Here is a 22,806-nt window from a genome sequence, read left to right as displayed (position 1 = left end):
CAGTACATCACAGAAACAACTGAAACAAAGATCTAAAAGCAGTTTAGCAGCAAACTTTTTGAAAACTAATATTTATGTAATTCTCAAAACTTTTGGCCACGACTGTACACAAAAGGTGTATAATACTACTCACTGTTGTAATACAATTGAAAATAATACTATTGACATTTATGGTTTTATTTGTTTATTAATTTTATGGCAAAAAACTCACTTAATGATTAATAATGAGCTGATCGTGAGGAGGTCAAGGTCAAACTACCTGGCGCGTAACACACACACACACACGCACGCACGCGCGCACGCAGGCCGTGACGTCACGCGGCGGCGAGGGCCTCAGCACCATCTGTCTGTCACACAATAGCGGATCCTGCTTCTGTGTGTCCTCGACATCAGCAGCGATATTAACGATCATAACGCATCAGAGCGACACGGGACTCGACTCACAGGTCAGATCACAGTCACTGTTTCTGCTTCTAAATCTCATGTATTTGTAATAGTAGCGCTGGCGGTTGCGGTTGCTATGGGCAGGAGACCTGTTGCTATGCAGCGCGCTGTATCGATACAGCATTGTCTTTGTTCGCCTGCAGACAATCCCCGTGAAAATCTGCATGATGCAGCGATGCATGCGAGTCTGTCTGCTGTTCAAGCGCTTCTCTCTCACACCTCGCTAGATTTGGTGTCTTTCTGTTTGATTTCTTTCTCCTACAATCCCTTTGAAGAAACAGACACAAATGTATCACTGGCTTTCATTTGTGTCACATGTATCAGTGTGTATCCCGTTGAATCTGACAGATGCTGGAAAGACTTTCTTTTTCATTTCATGATTTCTATAGGTAGGCTATCTGTTTGGGATTCATCATTAGCAGATGGATTCTGGTGACTGTTGATGTTCTGATTGTGTGGACGGTTTATCTGACCCTATAGAGCCCACTGACCGCTGTAGAACATGAAGACCCCGCTGGACTGAGAACAATTACATAAATCTACTTCTCACATGCTGACTTTATCAGAATAGTGTAAGTGTAGAATGAGGTATGAAAGGATAGAATTGAAGTGTTAGTCCAGATGTCTCCGGATCATCCCGCATTATCCTGCTGGTCAGGGAACAGTGACCGCTGCCGTTTGTGTTCATGTCATCATGATGTGCATCAAAATCTGGTAGTTTTGTGTGTTGTCTGAGGGTCAGCATCATCTCTTCTCAGATGTTCTGGATCCAGACTGAAGCTTGTGTAAATCCTAGTTACAAACAGAGAAGGACATAGAGAAAAATGAGTGTAGCTGCTGTTCTAACTGAGCAAAAAATGATGTGTTCAAGCAAGCAAAAGAATGTTAATGTGCATTTGATCAGATATAACTGCAGTACAAGATTATGAGATGCATTCTTGGAATGCTTGGCGAAAGAGATGTGTTTTTAATCTAGATTTAAACAGAGAGTGTGTCTGAACCCCGAACATTATCAGGAAGGCTATTCCAGAGTTTGGGAGCCAAATGTGAAAAAGCTCTACCTCCTTTAGTGGACTTTGCTATCCTAGGAACTACCAAAAGTCCAGTGTTTTGTGACCTTAGGGTGCGTGATGGGTTGTAGCGTGGTAGAAGGCTAGTTAGGTACGCAGGAGCTAAACCATTTAGGGCCTTATAGGTAAGTAATGATAATTTGTAACTGATACGGAACTTAATAGGTAGCCAGTGCAAAATTGGGGTAATATGATCATATTTTCTTGACCTGGTAAGGACTCTAGCTGCTGCATTTTGGACGACCTGTAGCTTGTTTATTGAAGAAGCAGGACAACCACCTAGAAGTGCATTACAATAGTCCAGTCTAGAGGTCATGAAAGCATGAACAAGCTTTTCTGCATCAGAAACAGATAACATGTTTCGTAGCTTGGCAATGTTTCTAAGATGGAAGAATGCAGTTTTTGGAACATGGGAAATATGATTTTCAAAAGACAAGTTGCTGTCTAATATAACACCCAGAATTTTGACTGTAGAGGAAGTAACAGTACATCCGTCTAGTTGTAAATTGTAATCTACAAGATTCAGTGTACTGTTTTAATTTAATAGGAATTATGAGGTCATACAGTCTTTTAAAATTTTAAGAAACTCTGTTAGCGCAGATAATGTAGAAGTTTCATCTGGTCTTGTTGAAATATATAGTTCCTGTATAATCTCATATTTTCTAATAATTTTACCAAGGGGTAACATGTAAATTGAAAATGGCAGAGGGCCTAGGACAGATCCTTGTGGCACTCCATATTTTACTGATGATAAATGAGATGACACCCCATTTAAATTAACAAAGTGGTAGCGATCGGACAGGTAGGATCTAAACCATCTTAGAGCCTGCCCTTGAATACCTGTATAGTTTTGTAATCTATCTATGAGTATGTCATGATCTATGGTGTCGAACGCAGCACTAAGATCAAGTAAAACTAGCAATGAGATTCAGCCTTGATCTGACGCAAGTCAGCAAGACATGAACACATATATATCTACATACTTGCTGCACTACAGATACTCCAGTTTGATAATAACACAGATAAAGCCCTGATTAGTAAAGCACTGCAGATGAATCTGCTCCACACATCCAGAATATTTAACTCTTGTTACAGAACAAAGACTCTAAAGATCAAGAATATCATAAAGTGTATGTTTGATTCTATAATACTGTTTTTTTGAATGCAAGTTTTTAAATTATGATGCACCTACAGGATTTCCATCATTCAAAAACTTCTATACTCATTCATATCTTTGCTCATCTGTTGAATTGTTCAATATTTGATGAATACTTTCAGCTACTAATGCGAGTGTAATGCTTGACACATTTGGCAGTATTTGCGTCCATCTCTCATGTTTTCCTCTCAGATTTAGTGGAGAGCTGCCAATGAGTCACTAACTAGCTGGAGTAAAGAAGTTTAGTCAGTTCTTTGCCATCTGTGGGCTGTTTTTTGTCCGTTACAGCAGACGTCAGTCACTCTGAAGCGGCTTTCACAAGAGAGTCTGAATCTGGAGAAAGTGCCAAACATAAGATCAGCACAATATCTGTCTTTGTGTGTGTGTGTGTGTGTGTGTTTGTCTCACGTGCCACGCTGATAATTGGCTTCAGACTCTGGCCAATCTTCGCTGCTGTAAGACGGATGAGACGCTCGCTCACCTTAACAAACTCAGACATTAGGGAAAGAGGTCTGCACAGGTGGAAGTCTGGTTAACTGCGTACAGTCAATATATGAAGACCCGGAGGTTTTATTTGTCTTGATTTTGACACACTTACTCTAAGCAGTTTAGTGTGTTATCAGATGTTTTTGTTGGCGTCACAGATGCTTTTGAATGATTGTGGTAAATACTAGAAATTCAGATCATGTACAACATGATTCGAATAGTTTGAAAATGAATGGAAACTATTTGCAGCACAGAAAAGGGAAAATAAAATGAAAGTATTAAAGAGTAGCATTGTTCAGAAAATATTTGCCTACGATACCATTCAAAAGTTTGGTACGATTTTTAAATGAAATTCATCTATTCACAGATGAATAGAAAGTTCAAAAGAACAGCGTTTATTTGAAATCTAAATCATTTAGAACATTATAAATGTCTTTGCTGTCACTTTTGATCAAATTAATGATCAATAGAAGTATTTAACTTGATGCCCCAAACGTTTGAACTGTAGTGTTTGAGTCTCATCAGTGTGTTTTCATGCTGCGCTCAGCTCTTCATCAGAATGATTGTGTTTGAGAGACAAGCAACAGAAACCAGCACAATATTTTCCAGTGGGAAACGCAGGATTTCTAATGCTTTTGTGCTGTTACGTATCCTATTTTGTCACACAGTGAAGAAACGGTTCGTCTGATTAGTTGATGTAGAAGTGTGTCACAAGTCTATTAATCCCCGCAAACTATTTCTTCAAACAAAGAGCTCCGTTTTCCTGAAGATTGTGCAAATCCAAGCGATCAGATGATGTTCCTGAGCTGTGAACGACTCTGTTTGAGCTCATTTGAGCTGGAGAAGGTCCATAGAGCAGCAACGCGGTTGATTTAGGATATTGTTTGATTCAGAAAGTACTTGTTCCAGGCTGGAAACAGCTAGTTTTGATTACCTAAACCAGAATGGCAGTTTTATCTTGAGGATTATCAGTTCTTAGTTGAAGTTTGGAAAGTCAAGCTATTTAAAAAGCAAGATATTCCCCCACATCTCGTCTTCTGCTTCCCGTGTTGTGGCATTGGTCCACTCTTCCTGTGGCAGGATGCTTGGCTGCGCTGATGTTCCTGTGCGGAGCGTTCTGGCTCTGCTGTGTTTACACGCCGAGGAGCTCACAGGCGCTCAACACAGTCCGCTTCTGATTCCTGCCCTCCGCGGGACCAGCGGCACCAAGAACCAGAGAAGGATGCCATGGGGAAGAAACACGGGTCAGTCACGACTGCTGGGCAAAATGGCTGGACACACTCCTGTCAGGTATGAGCAATGTAGAGCACGGGCTGGGCAATGCAGCAAAAAACTAAATCATTTGACCAGTTGTGAACCTGGACCACAAAACCAGCCATAAGGGTCATTTTTTTAAATCGAGATTCATGCATCATCTGAAAGCTGAATAAATAAGCTTTCCATTGATGTGTGTTATGTGTATAAGGGAAGGCTTTCAGATGGTTTAGATCCTACCTTTCCGATTGCTATCATTTTTTCTATTTAAACAGGGAATCATCTCAGTTAAATCCAGTTAAGTATGGAGTGCCACAAGGATCTGTCCTAGGCTCTCTGCTATTTTCTATATACATGTTGGTAATATTATCAGAAAATATGGGATTAGTTTCAATTGTTATGCTGATGATACTCAACTATATATTTTAACAAGACCAGTTTTTTTTCATATAAAAGAAAAATCTGTAATTATGACCCATACAATGAATTGATGTCCATTGCTACAAATATACCGATACTTATGACTGGTCACACACTACAATTTTAGTTGACTTCAAAACACAACTACAATATGATTCTTTATTAAGCATCTGGTTAAAGAAAGTTCTGTACTAAGTGCTGCACTTGGATGTACATTTAAAACACTTGTTATATATCTTTACTGAAAAGATGCATGTAATGTGAATGCAAATAAACATGTTATGTCCAGAAATAATGTAAAGTAAGAAAAATGCTAAATACAGTATTTCATTGATATGTTTTGTAAAAATGTCATGCAAGTATGCAATATTAAACATAATCATTTTCTCTCAATCATCATCATTGGTGTATTGACAGTGTGTCTAATTTTAATGTTTGCTAATATTTTTATTAAAAACTCTGATTCCTCGATTAAAAAATTTATTTAATCATGGCAAAACATTACATTCAAATGAATCAATAAAATCAGAAAAGATCACCCAGCCCTAACTAAACACCAGTCTACTAGTTAAGCTGATTATCAATCGCACTGTTACTAAAGAAATGAGAGTGAGAACGAAGCTTTGGAAACAAGTTAAACGCTACAGAAATGATGTAAGAATAGTAAGACCTTGGATCGATGCCGCATGACTCATTTTCTTGCCTAAGTTGTGAACCTGGTTGGCTCTTCACATTACTTAACTGTTGAACTCTGCAAACTATAAGAAGCTTTCCGAGTGCAATCTGGATTAGGACTGAAAGCAGGAGACTGTCAGTGAGTGTGAAGCAGATTAGAGGCGATCTGTCTGTCGAGACTGAGGAGGAACTAAAGCTAACGCTGCTGCTAACTTTCTCACTCGCGTGACTCTAGCGCAGACGTTTTAGATGCTCAGATATTTCCAAATAGTGCAGCTTTTCCGATCACAACAATGTGGTTTTGTGTTACAGAGCTATTCTGTTGGTTTTCTCATGTTGCAATAATAACATTTTATTTGTAAACATCTTAATATTTTAAGATAATCAAAACCAGCTCTCTGCAAAGCCATGCAATGTCATTGGGATATTCCTAGTCTTCTGTGTTTAATGTAAATGCATCAGTCACAATATCGTGACTGTAGTCCAGATGGTATTTTTTGTGATGTTATTCTAAAAATACATATTATTAAGAACATAATGTCTATAATGCATGAAGTAGCTATATAAATGTTTTAGATCAGGTTGTGTTGGAGCCGACTGCCTTTATCTTGACTGTAGTTTGTATATAATAGCAGTGTAACCTTTAGTGTTCAGTCTGTGCTTTTGTTCTCTCGCTCTGTAAAAGTCAGCTTATTGTGGCGTGTAGAATGAACAACAATGAATCTCAATGTGTGGAGGGGAATTCAGGTTTAAAAATAAGCTGACCGTTCTTCCGGCATCAGGGCCTGGAGCAAAAAACAATCCTGAATGTCTTCATTCCATCAGCAGAAGAGCAGAGCTTGATCCAGATTACTCCGACTGTGTTGTGTGTGTGTGTGTATTCAGTGTCTCGTGTGTTTGGAGCATTTCTCTAGTTTTAAAGCACATTTAATCACTGTGGAGAGAGAACTAGCAGCTGAGGTTGAACAGAACAATGAAATGTGTATCTGCGTCATTCAGCTTCCTGTTAGCGTTAGCCAGGAGATTCTTTAAGCGCTTTATTGACAGATTTAATGAGCGATGACGGACCTGCGTCTACAGGCACAAGTATGCTTGTACAAATATGAGGAAGATGCTAACTATGATGACCACGAGCAGAACTTCATGAGATCTGAGTACATCTGTAAATATTGTCAAAGTGTAAAAAGAGAGGAGATCAGATGTCAGTGAATGACATCTAAACACATGTCTGTGTGCATCAGTATTTCAGATGGACATTTATATTTATGCTGATGTTTTTATCCAAAGTGGATGCATTGCATTCAAAATGCACATTTGATCAGATCCTGCTTTCTCTGGGATTCCAACCCATTACTCTGGTGTGTTTTTTGCCCTGTACTGTTTTTTATCACTCAGATTCATTTTTTCTTTAATTGTAAACTGCATCACTCAGTTTGTATCAGCTCACCAATAATGCAAAGATAGCAGTTTATAAATACAGTTTTTGATTGTATATCATAAAGTTCAGTATGTCACTCATCTGCAGAAAGATCCAGTGAAGGTTTCACTCAGAAAGGTCTACACATCCTGCGTATTCTGTGTCACTTTATGATATATTTTGGCTAATATGATGATGGTTTTCTGCTTAAGTGTTTAGTGTTCTCAGCTCTGTTTAACACTTCTACATCATTTGCAGATTTACATACATTTAAAAATTTTGATTCTTCTAGAATAGTCGTTTTTCTTTTTCTTCACAAAGTATTCTCGTAGAATTACGGTTGAACCCCTGACGTCACATGGACTGTTTTAACAATGTCCTTCCTATGTTTCTGAGCCTTGATTGTGTTGGGATCCTTGCTGTCTATGGAGGGTCAGAGAGCTCTCGGAGTTCATCAGAAACATCTTAAACTTTGTTCTGAAGATGAACGAAGGTCTTACAGGTTTGGAACGACATGAGGATGTGAAATTAATGACAGAATTTTCATTTTTGGGTGAGCTATCACTTTTACGCCTGTGTTTTGACAAGTCACATGTAGGTTACAGGTTAAAGATTATTATTTTTATCTCATCTATTTATGGTTTTGTGTATATGTCGGGTTATGAATGGCATGTAGTGTGTGTTAATGAGCAGGAGGGTGTGCCCTAGAAATGCACGCTCAGGTGTTAGTGATGTGGTTTTGCTGGTTTACCCCCGAGGCACACACACACACACACACACACACATCAATCTGTGCATCGTCTGTTTGATGGGCATTTCTACATTTTCAGAAAAGAAAATCTGTTGGAGAATTAGTTAAAGAGATGTGACGAGCTAAAGGAATAATGTCAATATTCCAACAGAAGAGGAGTATTCTTATTCATCTGGCAGGACTGTAAGTGAGAATGTATTGTATGGACATGAAACCACGTTTGGTTCGATCCAAACCTGTCCTGCACAGGAATCTGTGTCGAGCGAGACGCTTCCTTCACCATCCGCACGAGGAACACTCAACCACACAAACCCAAACCAAAACTCTGATGATTACCAGGTAGAGTCCGGACTAAACCGCCTCATTTTGATACATTTCTCAGAAACACTTCTTTATCTTCTGTCATTTGATTTAACCCTTGTGCGTTGTTGGGGACGTTTTCGTCCACTAGGGGGTAAAGTTGAGTCTTCTTTTGGCCACAACTTTCTCTGTGTTTGAGCTAATGGAATGATTTTTGGTGACAAATCTTATTTTGGCCCATATTTTGGAAATTGAAATTTTTCAAAAACTCAACGGTACACTGTGGGCAAATTCACTACCCTTTCGGGATGTTCGTGGATGAAAACATCCACTAAATTAAACTGCTGTAAAAATGTATCAGATAAATATTTTTTTCAATTGTTTTTGCATAAATCTATTAATCAACCTCAGTCCTGATCAAAACTCCCAAATTTGTTTTACAATTCCAAGATTTTAACTTTTTAATTACCAAGTTCATAAATGATGTCACTGATTTGGAAAACAAAACACACAAAATTACATATTTTCAATATAAAAAGTGATTGTGGACTGGATTTTTTTTATACCTTTTATCACAGTCTTGTGAGCACGGAGACTGTAGTGTATATCGTAAGTTTGAAAGCATTCAACTTAAATTATCAATATGAATAATCAGTGCTCATAAACGGCTGCTGAGGTCATATTCTCAAGTGAATCGAGTTGAGGCCTGGACCCGGAAACAGCGCTTCTTACGTCATCACTTAACAACCGAATACTTTCACCACCATTAAAAGGCAGCAGGTGCATAAATACAATTTTGTTTACTCAATGTAGTTCTAAGAGCTGAGGTGTACATTGTGATTTTCTGAAATACATTAAGGTAAGTGCGCAAAGGTCTCTCTCACACACACTCTCTCTCTCTTTCTCACACACACACACACACACACACTCAATATAATATGCTGTTATACTCCATATAGCTAAAAAAAATATGAATCTGATACATTCTTACAGCAGTTTAATTGAGTGGATGTTTTCATCCCGAACAACTCGAAAGGGTAGTGAATTTGAACAATCCACAAGGGTTAAGAATGTTTAGATGTTAGTTCTGGAAAACAAGACTGCTGGAGTCGACTGACGGTTTCAGCATTGATTTCATCAGTGCAGTTCAACAGAAACCAGTTTTGAAGGAATGTCGGTTCGTTTGGCCAGTTAACTGGAACAGGAAGAAGTTTGAGTTTTATTTGTCTCATTTAAATGTTTGAGAGTCCTGGAGCCAGTCGTTCAGAAAGTTTCATCTGGATCAGGATGATCTGTTTTTGGACATCCCATGTTTTCTGATCCAGGATCTTATTTTTGTGCTGGTTTTTCAAAGCAAAATTGGATTGGATCACCCTGATCCAGATACACACTTTTTCAGATTTCCAAATCTGGATTAGTGCTGTACGGAGCCCCTAAAGGGACATGGTGATGGAAAAAAACGAAAAGAAAAGCCAATGTTTTTGATTCTAGTTTTGCATTGCATCTACACAAATAAGTACTTCTGACTGCTCCATCTCTGATGATTGTGCTCATGTAGTTTACAATCAGTGATTAATAAAACAACAACTTTAAATTAAATAGAATATTTTGGTTTGATATTGACAGCTGTTTTTGGATTTGGGGATATATTACATGTTACAAATGCTGTATTTTTTGGACCACTTTTGGAGTTTTATTACATTTTTGTTCCTGAAATCCACCCTTCTGCTGTGATCAAAATAGTTCAGTTTTTTTTTTAATCAAAAGTATCCCAATCTTACTAAAATGTTTTGAACAACACTAACTGAGGATTCAATGCCGATCAAAACCAAGATTGAATTTTGTGATCAAAAGGTCTTTGCACAATCCAAAATTCTCATCTGAAATTGTTGCACATTAACCTCGCATTGGATCAATGACGTTTACACACTGCCTTTTGTCTGTCATAAAAAAAAAAATCAGATCAGGTTAGATTTTCTGCGTTTCCTATCTGTAGAAAGGTTGGAAAGAAAAAAATGAACAACCAAAGAAAAACATATAAAATTTCAGACTTAGTGTGCAAGGACCTTAATCTGAATTCAGAATCCTTTTTTCTTTTGAACAGCCCATTTTCAGGATTTGATCCAATCCGATAGCCAAAATCTGATCAGATTGGCCTCTGATGCTCAACCTTTGTCCAGTATGAACCTCCAGACTGATGCTTCTGTCACCATCACCATCATCCTCTTCCTCTTGCCGTGTGTTTCAGGGACTGCAGCCTCACCGCGATGAATGTTGAGTCCTGGGCGGACTCACCTGACCTCCCGACCCCGCAGCAGCCCGACAGGTTGTGCCTGGAGTCCTTCTGGAGCGAAGTGGAGACCATCCGGAGCGACTCGGAGCCCGACAGCAGCAGACGAGATTCCCGACAGTCTGAAGGTGAGGCCGAGACTAGGCCTGTGCAAGTAATCAAAATACAGTTTCAATTTGGATTTCAGCATGCAAATCAGTAAAATCATGTAGTGGGACTTGCTTGATTTATTATAGTTGATTCGATTTATTAATGTTTTTAAAAGCGTAAAAAAGACCTTGACTGTTCCTCAGGAGGATTTTGTGTGTTTGTGCTGAGAGACAGAACAGAAGACGTACTATAGAGCTCCTTAACGGTCAAATAGACACACAAATGTGTCTATGCAGCGCTGCAGAGTAGTGTTGCATGTAAACCCTCGTCGGTTATGTAATAAATCAACATAAAACAGTTGAGAATGAAAATACGTGTAATGGTAAATTGGATCTGTGCAGCTCTTTTTTTTTTTTTTAAATGTAGATGTCATAGCAACCTCATTTACAGAAAATATGGATTTGATATATATCACTATCTTTAAATAAATCATTCATATAAAGTTTTGGTCCTCAGACGGCGAGCAGGAGGAGCTCTGGCTGCAGGATGCTGGTTTGTCTCTGGTAACAGGTGAAGAAGAGGACGTGGATAAAGCCGTTCTGTTGTCGACTCTCACGAAGACTCAAGCAGCGGCGGTTCAGAGACGCATCGACTCATACACCTGCTCGCTGCGCAAGAGGAATAAAACACCAGCGCGACACGTCAGAGACGTCTTCGCTTCCCCCATTGCTCAGGTAACAGCTCACCTGTTCATAATGATACTTGATTTTGGATCCACTAACACATTAAGGGGCATTATTTTATGTTTTTAGACCGATGTGGCTGACCATTGTGCTTGAGACGTATGTCTTGCAGCGTTTTGCACATGACACAGCATTTTTCAATGCAAAAAAACCCCATTCTGTTTTGCATCAGTTGAGCCTTTATAACAGCTGTGACTTTCAAGTTGCATTTGTATTTGAACTGGACTAAAATCATATTTATTCGAATGTCATAAGGAATCTGTTTTTCCAATGTTGTCTTCACTTTATTTTTTAACACATTTTCACATCAATAAAATTAGGTTTTGGAGCTGTTTATTTTCATTACACTGAACCTGCATAATGCACATCCCATGTTTGTTCTGTTTGAATGGTCACTGTTTTCAGTATTTTAATAAATAATAAAACTATGATCTGACCTCTTTAATAATACCATGCACAGCTGACACGTGTCAGATTTGCTGATCAACTAAAAGAAAGTACGTTGTTTGAGTGTTTCTGGGTGTAGGAGGAACAGTCAGTCGTGGCATCTGTAAAGCTGTATGTGCTCGTGCTCCACAGCACACAATACACACTCACGTCATGTCAGATCATATCAGCGCATCTGAATAAAGCCTTGAGTTCTGTTCATCACATCACATCTCTCCTGTATGTATGTATGCGTGTGTGTGTGTCTAAACAACTGTTTTCTATTCAGTCAGCAGTTCCTGAGACACACAACAGTGAACCTGACACACACAGAAACATGGAGAGTGTGACAAAGACACAACGATCAGGTACAAACACACACTTTTCCATTTGCTGAAAAGCTATTAAGATTATCTAATGTGATAATAAGAACCCTGGTAACCAACCACAACACTCCAGCTGTTATGCAGAGACAATTTGATTATTTTTGAGGATCTCATTAGAAGGAAACCCAATGTAAGGTGTTGTGTTGGCATGAAACACTACAGCAGTGGTTCCCAATCCTGGTCCTGGACGACCCCCAACAATACACATTTTGATGTCTCTCTTTTCTGATACATACTTTACTAGCTGATGAGTAAAATCAGGTGTGTTTGATTAGGGAGACATCTAAAATGTGTCGTGATCCTAACGGTTCATTATTCTGTTTATTATTCAGTGATATTATCAGCGGCAGATCTTCACCTGTCACATCTATTAATATAAGAGCATATGTGTGTTTAATATCATTCACATGCTTCAGATTCGGAGAGATGACCAGTGATTATACATGAACTCAGCGATTGTGAATGCAGCACGTGCCCTTTGAACACAAGATGCAATTTCCTGCCTTTTCACATGGAAATCATATTCAAATGGATCAGATAGTGAATGCTTCCCACTGTCAATGGAAACAGCCTTTAACAGCACGTGTGTGTGTGTGTGTGTGTGTAGCTGTCAGCGGTCAGGAAACTCAAGGGCTAAAGATGGATGAGATCTTTATCACAGACGTGGCATATTGTGAACAAGCAGCCATCTTACTGAAACAAGCCAAACTACCACAGAACAACAGCAGCCAGTGCAGGAAAGATGACGGAGCTCTGCCGGTGAGACGCACTGTTACACACCATAGCAACACACTAAAAACACCATAACAACCGCATAACAACACTCACTGTCCGCCTGTCTACAGTTACACACCATAGCAACACACTAAAAACACCATAACAACCGCATAACAACACTCACTGTCCGCCTTTCTACAGTTACACACCATAGCAACACACTAAAAACACCATAACAACCGCATAACAACACTCACTGTCCGCCTGTCTACAGTTACACACCATAGCAACACACTAAAAACACCATAACAACAGCATAACAACACTCACTGTCCGCCTGTCTACAGTTAAACACCATAGCAACACTCCACAAACACCATAACAACCGCATAACAACACTCACTGTCCGCCTGTCTACAGTTACACACCATAGCAACACTCTAAAAACACCATAACAACCGCATAACAACACTCACTGTCCGCCTGTCTACAGTTAAACACCATAGCAACACTCCAAAAACACCATAACAACCGCATAACAACACTCACTGTCCGTCTGTCTACAGTTACACACCATAGCAACACACTAAAAACTCCATAACAACCGCATAACAACACTCACTGTCCGTCTGTCTACAGTTAAACACCATAGCAACACACTAAAAACTCCATAACAACCGCATAACAACACTCACTGTCCGCCTGTCTACAGTTACACACCATAGCAACACACTAAAAACACCATAACAACCGCATAACAACACTCACTGTCCGTCTGTCTACAGTTAAACACCATAGCAACACACTAAAAACTCCATAACAACCGCATAACAACACTCACTGTCCGCCTTTCTACAGTTACACACCATAGCAACACACTAAAAACTCCATAACAACCGCATAACAACACTCACTGTCCGCCTGTCTACAGTTAAACACCATAGCAACACTCCACAAACACCATAACAACCGCATAACAACACTCACTGTCCGCCTTTCTACAGTTACACACCATAGCAACACACTAAAAACACCATAACAACCGCATAACAACACTCACTGTCCGTCTGTCTACAGTTAAACACCATAGCAACACACTAAAAACTCCATAACAACCGCATAACAACACTCACTGTCCGCCTGTCTACAGTTACACACCATAGCAACACACTAAAAACACCATAACAACCGCATAACAACACACACTGTCCGCCTGTCTACAGTTAGACACCATAGCAACACACTAAAAACTCCGTAACAACCGCATAACAACACTCACTGTCCGCCTGTCTACAGTTACACACCATAGCAACACACTAAAAACACCGTAACAACCGCATAACAACACTCACTGTCCGCCTGTCTACAGTTACACACCATAGCAACACACTAAAAACACCATAACAACTGCATAACAACGCTCACTGTCCGCCTGGCTGTCCCGTGCAGTTAATGGCTGATGCTCATGATCTCAGAATGGCTAAATAATAATGATGATATTAAAATCAAACCAGTGAACAGAGAGGTGTGTGTCAGTCGTCTCACCTCCTCCTCTTCCCGTCTCTCTCTCTCTAGCGGGTCATCTGTCCACAGTGCCGGCTGGGAGTGACGCGGGTGCTGGATCTTTCCCAGCAGGACATGAAGAAGGTTCGTCAGCTGGCTCTGATTGACATGACGGCGCTCTGCGACCTGCTGGGGCTCGAGGTCAAACGGCACAAAACCAGCAAACGGAAAATCCCTGGTGAGTTTCCTGTCACATGACCACACTCATTTGGACCTGTGTGACCAATAATCTGAATCCTGTCGAATGTCTTCCTGTTTGTCAGAGAGCTGTTTGTTCGGCGTTCCTCTCGCCTCATTAGTGGAGAGCGATCAGAAGATCAAACCCAACACTCAGATCCCACTCTTCCTCCAAACAGTACGTCATGACATCATTTCCTTTTGCACCAATTTATTACGTCCAACCTGTTATTATAATACTACTAGAAATTCGGCATGAAATATAAAGGTCAGAGTTCACTTAAAGCCTTTATACATATATATAATGCATTACTAATAGTTCTACTGCATTACTTATACTATGTAATGCACTGTATTATCTCATTAATAATTATAACACGTTATAATACTCGTCTATTTTATTGTTACAGTTTGCATCAAATCACATGACAAACCAACCTTCATGTATTATAATGCACTAAAACCAACATTAACAAATAGCTTTATAATGCATTATACATAAAGGCTTTCAGTAAAGAGTTACCAATGTCTTTTACCTTATTTATTTGATTTAATTGTAAGCAATTAATCCGTACATAGGTTTCAGTTTTATTTTATACACGTTTTGACCGCATGTTTAACCAAAATATCATAACTGGATTTTCTATCAGTGAAAAGGACTTTCCAAACATTTGGTGCTTTTAAACTCCGCCCCTACAAGCTCACCTTCAGATCCGCCTGCTTTTTTGAGAGCCATGCCCACACTTCAACATCCAATCCACAACTGATGGACAGAACCAAGCCCTCCCCTACATTTTTTCTTTTTCGATAATCCATTGTACGTCACGATACAGAAGAAAAGATTTGCTGCTGTTTCCATTTCATCAACTCGAAATGAAACTGTTTTTATTTTTTCGTTTCAGCTTCTGTCGTTTCTGGAGAAGAAGGGTCTTGATTCTGAAGGGATTCTGCGGGTTCCAGGCTCTCAGTCCAGAATAAAAGTAAAACAAAACATTATTATCAAACAAGTACTAAAAGTACCCTGGTAGTACCATGGTATCCATTGAAGTACCATCTGACACCACAAGGGCTGATGTCAGATGCAAAGTCTCAAGACATTTTTAAAGTTGAATTTATTTGATGTTTTTAGAACCGTTTCATGCACGAGACACCATAAAATGCAACAATGAAACACGTCTGCCCAGGCTTTGTTTACATAGAAAAACAATAGAAAGTAGTGCTGTGGAATGGAAAAATGTGTTCTGTATGAATGCCTGCTCACTGTACCATGGTACCACCACAGTATTTTTATGCATCACATAAATAAGCGCTGTGTGAGTGTGTTTGGGCTCACAGTCGCTGTGTTTATTGTAGGTGCTGCAGCAGAAGCTGGAGAACTCGTTTTACAGCGGTTCCTTCAGCTGGGACGAGGTCAGTCCGAATGACGCCGCCGCTCTGCTCAAGAAGTTCATCCGTGAACTCCCCGCGCCGCTGCTGACCGCCGAACACCTCAACAGCTTCAGCGCCGTCCGAGGTGTGTGAGGCACAGCAGCAGGTCTCACTGAGGTCCTGTACTGTATGTCGTATAGTGTGCATCTACATCACAGTAGCTTCACCAGAAGAAAAGACCAAAATATCACGTAACATTAACAGTAATAATGCAGTGAGGTGTGTGTGCTGAAAAACTTCTAACAGCACTGGAGCTTTACAGGAAGGTTTCTTGAAACAAAAACCTCACTGCATTACTACAATTAATGGCCAAATGAATGTTTGGAAATGTAAACTGATATTTCCTACTGACACACTACAGTAAAAGATAGAAATAACTGAGATTTTGAATACTAGTGTTCTAATCGTTTTGGCCAGCACTGTATATGCTATGATGTTGGTATTTTATGTCATTGGTTTCTTACAGACTGAAGAGTCTTTTTGAGCAAGAATCAAGTTTAAATTGTTTTGTACAGATATTGCAGACCTGAAGCAGAAGCTACATGTGTTGAATCTTCTTGTGCTGCTGCTGCCAGAACCCAACAGAAACACACTGAAGGTACATGCCACACACACATACACATACACACGCACACACACACACACGCACACACACACACACACACAACATGTGTCATAGACGTGACTCATCAGCAGCATTACATAAGAGAAATTCATTAACACACTGAGCTGTGTGTGTGACTGTGAGTGTGTGTGTGTGTGTGTGTGTGTGTGTATTTGTAGCTGTAGGTCTTTCACACAAGCGTAACGCAGCTCAGTCGGACGTTTATATAACTGCGTCTCTGTGTTGAAGTGCTGCTGTTGATGAATGTTAAAAGTCACATGAAACGCTCGTCACAGCCCAATTCACTTCAAGAGATCGTTCAGCCAGAAATCATCATCCTGTCATCGTTTCCTCGCCCTCATGTCACCTTCTTCTGTGGAACACGAAAGGAGATATTTCAAAGAACGCTGGGAACCAAACAACACTGGATCCCATTGACCTCCACTGTCTCAACAAACACGGAGACACTTCTCAAAATATCCTCTTTTGTGTTGCACAGGAAAAAAAACAGTGTTTATGAATGAAAACGGATCTAATCTGTGAGGAGTTGATTGGATTATGAAGAGAAAAATATAGTGATATTTTGCATTCGGATATTGATGGATTGATTGTGGTACTATACATAGATTGTGAATTATTAAAAAGTGCTTGTTTGTTTAATGCTTATTTATTTTTTTCCACTTCAAGCACTGCCTAAAATCAAGGAGAGATTAAAACCAAACGCTAGCTACATTTCCATCACTCTCTTTTTATTCGCATTTTGAGTGATGGAAACATTTTGAAAAGAAATCCCTTAATTCACAAAAAAGTGTTTATGTTCTCTTGAGGTGGTTTTTGACTCGTGCGAAAAATGGTTAATGTGAATAATGGGTGATGGAAATGCATTTTGCAAACTAATCCCGCACGAGCATTGAAAAACTAATGCGACTCTGCATTATGGAACGGCATAACCTGACCTAGAGAACCAAATTTGTCGCACAGCATCTCAAATGTTGTTTTGGTCGTTCTGAAATGCCTGAGCTACGTCTGTCGTCAAAGTATTTCTGTATAATTGTCTGTGTATCCCAACAGCTGACACTTATTCAGCTGCAAGACTGCATTTATTGTGTTTCATCTGCTCAAAGTAATTTGTTATGTTTTAAAATTATTATATTCAGTTCTTCTCCTAGTTTTTTTAGTGATATTTAGTGGCAGTTTATGAGGATTTTGTCCTCTTTGACTCGTTGGATGGGCTTAATTCCCAATGCTGCACACAAGTCAATTCGTCACTGAGGATGGAAGTGTGAATGTGTGTCTGCAGGCGCTGCTGGAGTTCCTCAGTAAGGTGGTGTTATGTGAGCGGCGTAACCGCATGAACCTGTGGGCCGTCTCCACCATCATGGCTCCAAACCTCTTCCTGCACAAAGCTGTTCCCAGTAAACTAGCGGTGGACGGTCCAGAGAAGGGTCAGGCGGAGCGGGCGGCAGACATCATGAGACTCCTCATCCGCTACCAGGACCTGCTGTGGACGGTAAAGATCTGGAGAAGTGTTCAAGAGCGTTTGATCTGCTCTTCTGCAGGGGACGTATTTCAGAACGTTTCTTATCTTAGGTGTTAACTTAAAGGGGTGGTGATGAAATCAAAAAGAAATCATAAATGTGTCCCAGCAGCACAGAAGCAGTCATCAGTGTCACAGACGTATATTTGTAGAAATAGACAACAATACATTGTATGAGTCACAATTATACATTTCTCTTTGATGCCAAAAATCATTAGGATATTAAGGAAAGTTCCATGAAGACATTTAGTAAATGTCCTACCGTAAATATAACAAAACTTCATTTTTGATTAGTAATATGCATTGCTAAGAACTTCATCTGAACAACTTTAAAGATGATTTTCTCAATATTTAGATTTTTTTGCTCCCTCAGATTCCAGATTTTCAAATAGTTGTATCTCAGACAAATATTGTCCTCCGAACAAACCACACATCACTGGAGAGGTAATGCTTTCAGCTTTCATTAAATTGACCCTTCTGACTGGTTTTGTGCTTCAGGGTCACATTCGATCTTCTGTCATACGAGAGGTCTTTCTATCATTGAAATATCCTGCAAGTTTCATAGTTTAAAAAAATAAATATACATCAAAATGTAACACATCTTCAGGTTCCTTCTACTATTAAACATCTCTATTCTTCATTTTCAATTATTAATAAACATAATGCCATTGTTGGACAGCACAGCTGTAAGTGTTTTTTTCCGTTCGGGGTTGCCCTAAAGTTAAAACAGTTTGAAGGATTTTTTTGGTGAAGTTAGGAGGTTTCTGTAAAACCCCCTTCCTATCTGTAGTTAAGGCAGAATAACACACTTATGAAAAGCTGTTCTGTAATAGCTTTTGTCCTAAATGTGGTCCTTACTGACATTAGCAAATTTACCAAACAGATAAAATAAGATTTTAAAGTAAAGATCTTTGTGTAATACGCCCCCAGGTTCCTAACTTCCTGTTGAGTCAGGTGAGGAAGCTGAACGAGAACAGCAGCCGTCGCTATCAGTTCTACGACAAACGCATCAAGCACCTGCTCAGGAAGATCCACACGGACAGCAGAGACAAACCTGACAAGAACTCCGGCGAGGTACTGAAGTCACTTTCTCAAAGCCATCTTTCAACTTGGATTCAAAATGCACTTAAACTACCAAAATCATGTCATTCTGTTATAACATTCTTTTGTAGAATTTCTTTACCAAACAAGAATGATACTCAAGAATGTTTCATACTCCATGTTTACGTTACAGTACACAATTATTCTTGAAAACAGCATGTAAACGTGTAAATTGTCTTGTGTAGTACATAAAGTTTTGGTGGCGTTTGTGTCGAATTCATGTATTTTGACATGTTGTCAGTGAATGCATTTTGTGTCAAAGCAGTGATAAATGAAGCAGAGTTTAGCCCACAGACACTGATGTGCACAGAAACACTGTCAGGCATCTGTTAAAAGAGTAAATGCTAATGACGATGAAAGAGAGACGAGCGACAGATCGTGAGCGTGAGAGGATGAGGAGATGATCCCTTCAGAGGATTTAGAGATCACGAGACACGCTTACAGGACCTGATAGAACACACGTCATACTCAACCAGAGACCATAATGTCTGTAACATCTCTGATGAATCTAGAAACAAAATCATCGTCTGAGTCAGACACTTACAGAGGACAGGCACCTGGAGACTTTTTGCTACATTTTAAACATTTTCATTCTAATTTAAATAATAAAAAAAGGCAATGTTACAAACTTACACTGTAACATTATTTTCACAGCAGTTCTCATTCTCCTAAAATATGCTTTGTTTACTTATATTTTCAAATTAAATATATATCTGTACTCAAAGTATATAATAATAATTTATTTTTTTTTATTTAATTTTTTTTTTTTTTTTAGGTGAAATGTGGTGTGATCTACACTTTTTTTGGCTAATGGTCAGTTATTGATAACTTATTTTCTTCTCTCTCGTGTGTGTGTGTGTGTGTGTGTGTGATCAGCAGTGTCGGACTGTAAAGATCCAGCTGGGTGACGTGAGTTTCTCGATGGAGTTTCGTCTCACTATTAATTCTCGTGCTTCAGACCTGATGTCACAGTTTTATAAAGAACTACACACCTCTGACAACAGCAGGGGACTCCTGAAACGGTATAAACACACACACACACACTAATAAAATACCTATAATTAAAAAATCATTTAATTATTATTATTTTCCCCTTCACACAGAAATGGTTCAACAACCTACCCAGACTGTGCTCTCTATGAAGTGGGCGGGAATATCGGTAAGATATGTTTTCTGTACATATATATATAAAAATTGTTTTTTTTCACCTGATCACGAAACCATTTCCAAATTGAACTGCATTTACACTATCGACAACAGAAAAATTCTATATTTATATTAAAATGATGTATGTTAACTCTCTAGGATTGGTTTATAATTCATGTTTCTGTTTTATTGATGTCCACAGCTTCCATGTTTACACTATCAACCAGAAAGCAATACTACTTATTCAGATTATAATCTGTATTAGATGTGTTGAATGTGATATTCTGAAAGCCTAAATCTTGTTTCCTGGCTCAGGTGAACATTGTTTGGATCCAGAGACTCATTTGTTCGACCTGTACAACACCAACCCCAGCGGTGAGTGGATCATCAAACGGAGATGGTCCAGCAGAGGGCAGTAGAGACACACGAGAGCGCCACAGGAGACCTTTGACCCCTGAGGAAAGCACTGCTCTGAACACTGAGATCTGTCTGATGTCATGAAGCTGGACTTCTGCACTGAGTTTGGACTCTGTTGATGTTGTGTTGTGCTGGTTTGATGCTGAAGGGCCGCTGGAGATTGTTGTATTATTTATTAAGCGGCAGAGCAGCGCTGTGTTTGTAGATGTGATTAATGAATGTCAGGTGTTGTGCTGTACACAGATCTGGTGCCTCGCAGTATTAAACACACGACGCAGTGTGAGTCTCAGCGTGAGTCTGGAGCGTCACTGGACACTTAAGATAAACGCTCTCTCTCTCTCTCTCTCACTTCTGTCGTTTGATCCAATTATTACCTTCAGTACTACTTTTAAATATGTTATTGTACTATATTGAAGCACTTCCAAGCCTTTTGACATCAGTTTGTCTCTCTGATTGTATTTCTAGGACTCTAACAATGTTTAAGACACATTCAGATAGTATTGTGCATCACACACACACACACACACACACACACACACACAATTTATCATTCCAGCAGCTCATTTAGTCTTGTCAGAGTCGTGTGAGTGTTAGTGAGATCATGCTGTGTAATAGTGTATAACATCCATCACACACTGTCATTCTCATCCTGCTATACACACACACACATAGACACACGCACAGAACACACTCAACACACACACATGCACAGATCACACACTAACACACACAGTAATACACACACACATGCACAGAACACACACTCATACACAGACACACACACACAGTAATACACACACGCACAGAACACACTCATACACACTCACACACAGTATACACACAGACACACACAGATGCACATAACACACATTCATACATGCGCACAGAACACACTCATACATGCACAGACACATACACACACACACACACACAAAACACACACAGACATGCATGCACCGAACACACTCTCATACACACACACGCACACAGAGACGGAACACACACTAATACACACAGACACACACATGCACAGACACACACAGAATGAGACTTTTGCATTTCCTAAAGATGCAGAACTCAGACAGAGAGAAATTATTAACATGCATACCAAAAAAAACGTTCCAAGAATATTTCACTAATGTTTACATTATGCTAGAAAACATCAAAATCAAAACGTCCCGTTTTTTGTTTTACAAACCATTTTTCTTTGTAATGCGATTGTTAAGGGAACATTGTATCATTTTGCAAACATTATGGGAATGTTACTTTGTTCTCTGAACATTCTGAAACAAGTAGTTACATTTAAAAAACATTATTTGAACGTCCAGCTGAAAGCTTCCATGAACAATGTATATAATGTTTACGACATCCTTGCCAGGATGATCATTCATGCTTGATCACATGACTAGGAGCAATGGAGGTTCTAACCCCAAACACAGGAGTTCCTCTTTACCGCATCTGAACTGTTAGAGCTGTGTGACGCTGGCATGTTCTTCAGTGTCTGATGTCACAGTCGGTTGGTCAGGGACAAAGACTGAAGAAGGATGTTCTGTCAGCAGTAATAATCAGATGTAGGTCAACGCTGACGCCTGCGGCCAACACATGCGCAACTTCCCATCAACACACACAAACACTCACATATGTTCATCCTCATGACACAAACACACACTCTCTCTTTAACATTCTTACTGTTTGTTTGTCATAAAAATGAATGCAAATAACATAAGCAGTGTTTTAGATCATTCTCTGAATCGATAGTGTTTTAATAATTTGTGTAATTTACTGCACTGCTAAAATGATGTTCTTCCTCAGGATTTTTGTCTCGTTTTCCAGTACAGCTGAATTTAAAATCAGGATGCATTTACTAGAGATGCAAAAAGACTCTAAGTGAGTTTATGCTAATAACGTGGGGTCATAAACATTAATTTGAATTAGACTCCATTTGCAGCTATTTGTTCTTGTTTTAATCATGAATTCACTTCATTTTTATCAGTTTCTTATATGTTTTATGTCATTTTGAATCTCCGGTAAATGCATCTTGATTTGAGAATCTTTAGCTGGAAAACAAGACGGGAATAGCGAGGAGGAAAGTCATGTTTGTGGCGAGCAGCTCCTGTAATGTGAAAGATATTGCATTAAACGCTTGTAAATGTGACGATGGCTTTTGTAAACAGGTTTGTATTCATGATGTAATAAATGACTTTGAAT

The 22,806-nt window shown here is 39.3% G+C and overlaps 1 protein-coding gene across 5 annotated transcripts; it reads left to right on the top strand.

The window, feature by feature from the left end:
• Positions 1-268: 268 nt before the first annotated feature.
• On the top strand, positions 269-21,025 carry LOC132160676 (rho GTPase-activating protein 40-like). Of its 5 annotated transcripts, none has more exons than XM_059570312.1 (15): positions 269-446; positions 10,222-10,391; positions 10,870-11,087; positions 11,812-11,890; positions 12,516-12,667; positions 14,201-14,366; positions 14,452-14,543; positions 15,268-15,345; positions 15,719-15,878; positions 16,309-16,391; positions 17,698-17,907; positions 18,865-19,008; positions 19,912-20,057; positions 20,139-20,194; positions 20,497-21,025. In XM_059570312.1, the coding sequence occupies exons 2-15, from the start codon at positions 10,241-10,243 to the stop codon at positions 20,598-20,600; spliced, it is 1,839 nt and encodes a 612-aa protein (XP_059426295.1). In that variant the 5' UTR covers positions 269-446; positions 10,222-10,240; the 3' UTR covers positions 20,601-21,025. The 5 variants fall into 5 exon arrangements, with proteins under 5 accessions (XP_059426295.1, XP_059426296.1, XP_059426293.1 ...); XM_059570310.1 differs by lacking the exon at positions 269-446 and adding an exon at positions 4,222-4,446 and having other exon boundaries at positions 19,915-20,057; XM_059570309.1 differs by lacking the exon at positions 269-446 and adding an exon at positions 4,222-4,446.
• Positions 21,026-22,806: the final 1,781 nt, after the last annotated feature.

Source organism: Carassius carassius, chromosome 17 (genome assembly GCF_963082965.1).
Source record: "Carassius carassius chromosome 17, fCarCar2.1, whole genome shotgun sequence".
Taxonomy (NCBI): Eukaryota; Metazoa; Chordata; class Actinopteri; order Cypriniformes; family Cyprinidae; genus Carassius; species Carassius carassius.
The sequence above is the reverse complement of the archived record's forward strand: the minus strand, read 5'-3'. Positions and strand labels throughout refer to the sequence as shown.

Coding starts and splice junctions, on each gene's coding strand:
- LOC132160676 (XM_059570309.1), top strand. CDS start 4,238: ATGCTTGGCTGCGCTGATGTTCCTGTGCGGAGCGTTCTGGCTCTGCTG. Junction 19,009..19,911: donor CTGACAAGAACTCCGGCGAG/GTACTGAAGTCA, acceptor GTGTGTGATCAG/CAGTGTCGGACTGTAAAGAT. Junction 20,058..20,138: donor AGCAGGGGACTCCTGAAACG/GTATAAACACAC, acceptor CCCTTCACACAG/AAATGGTTCAACAACCTACC.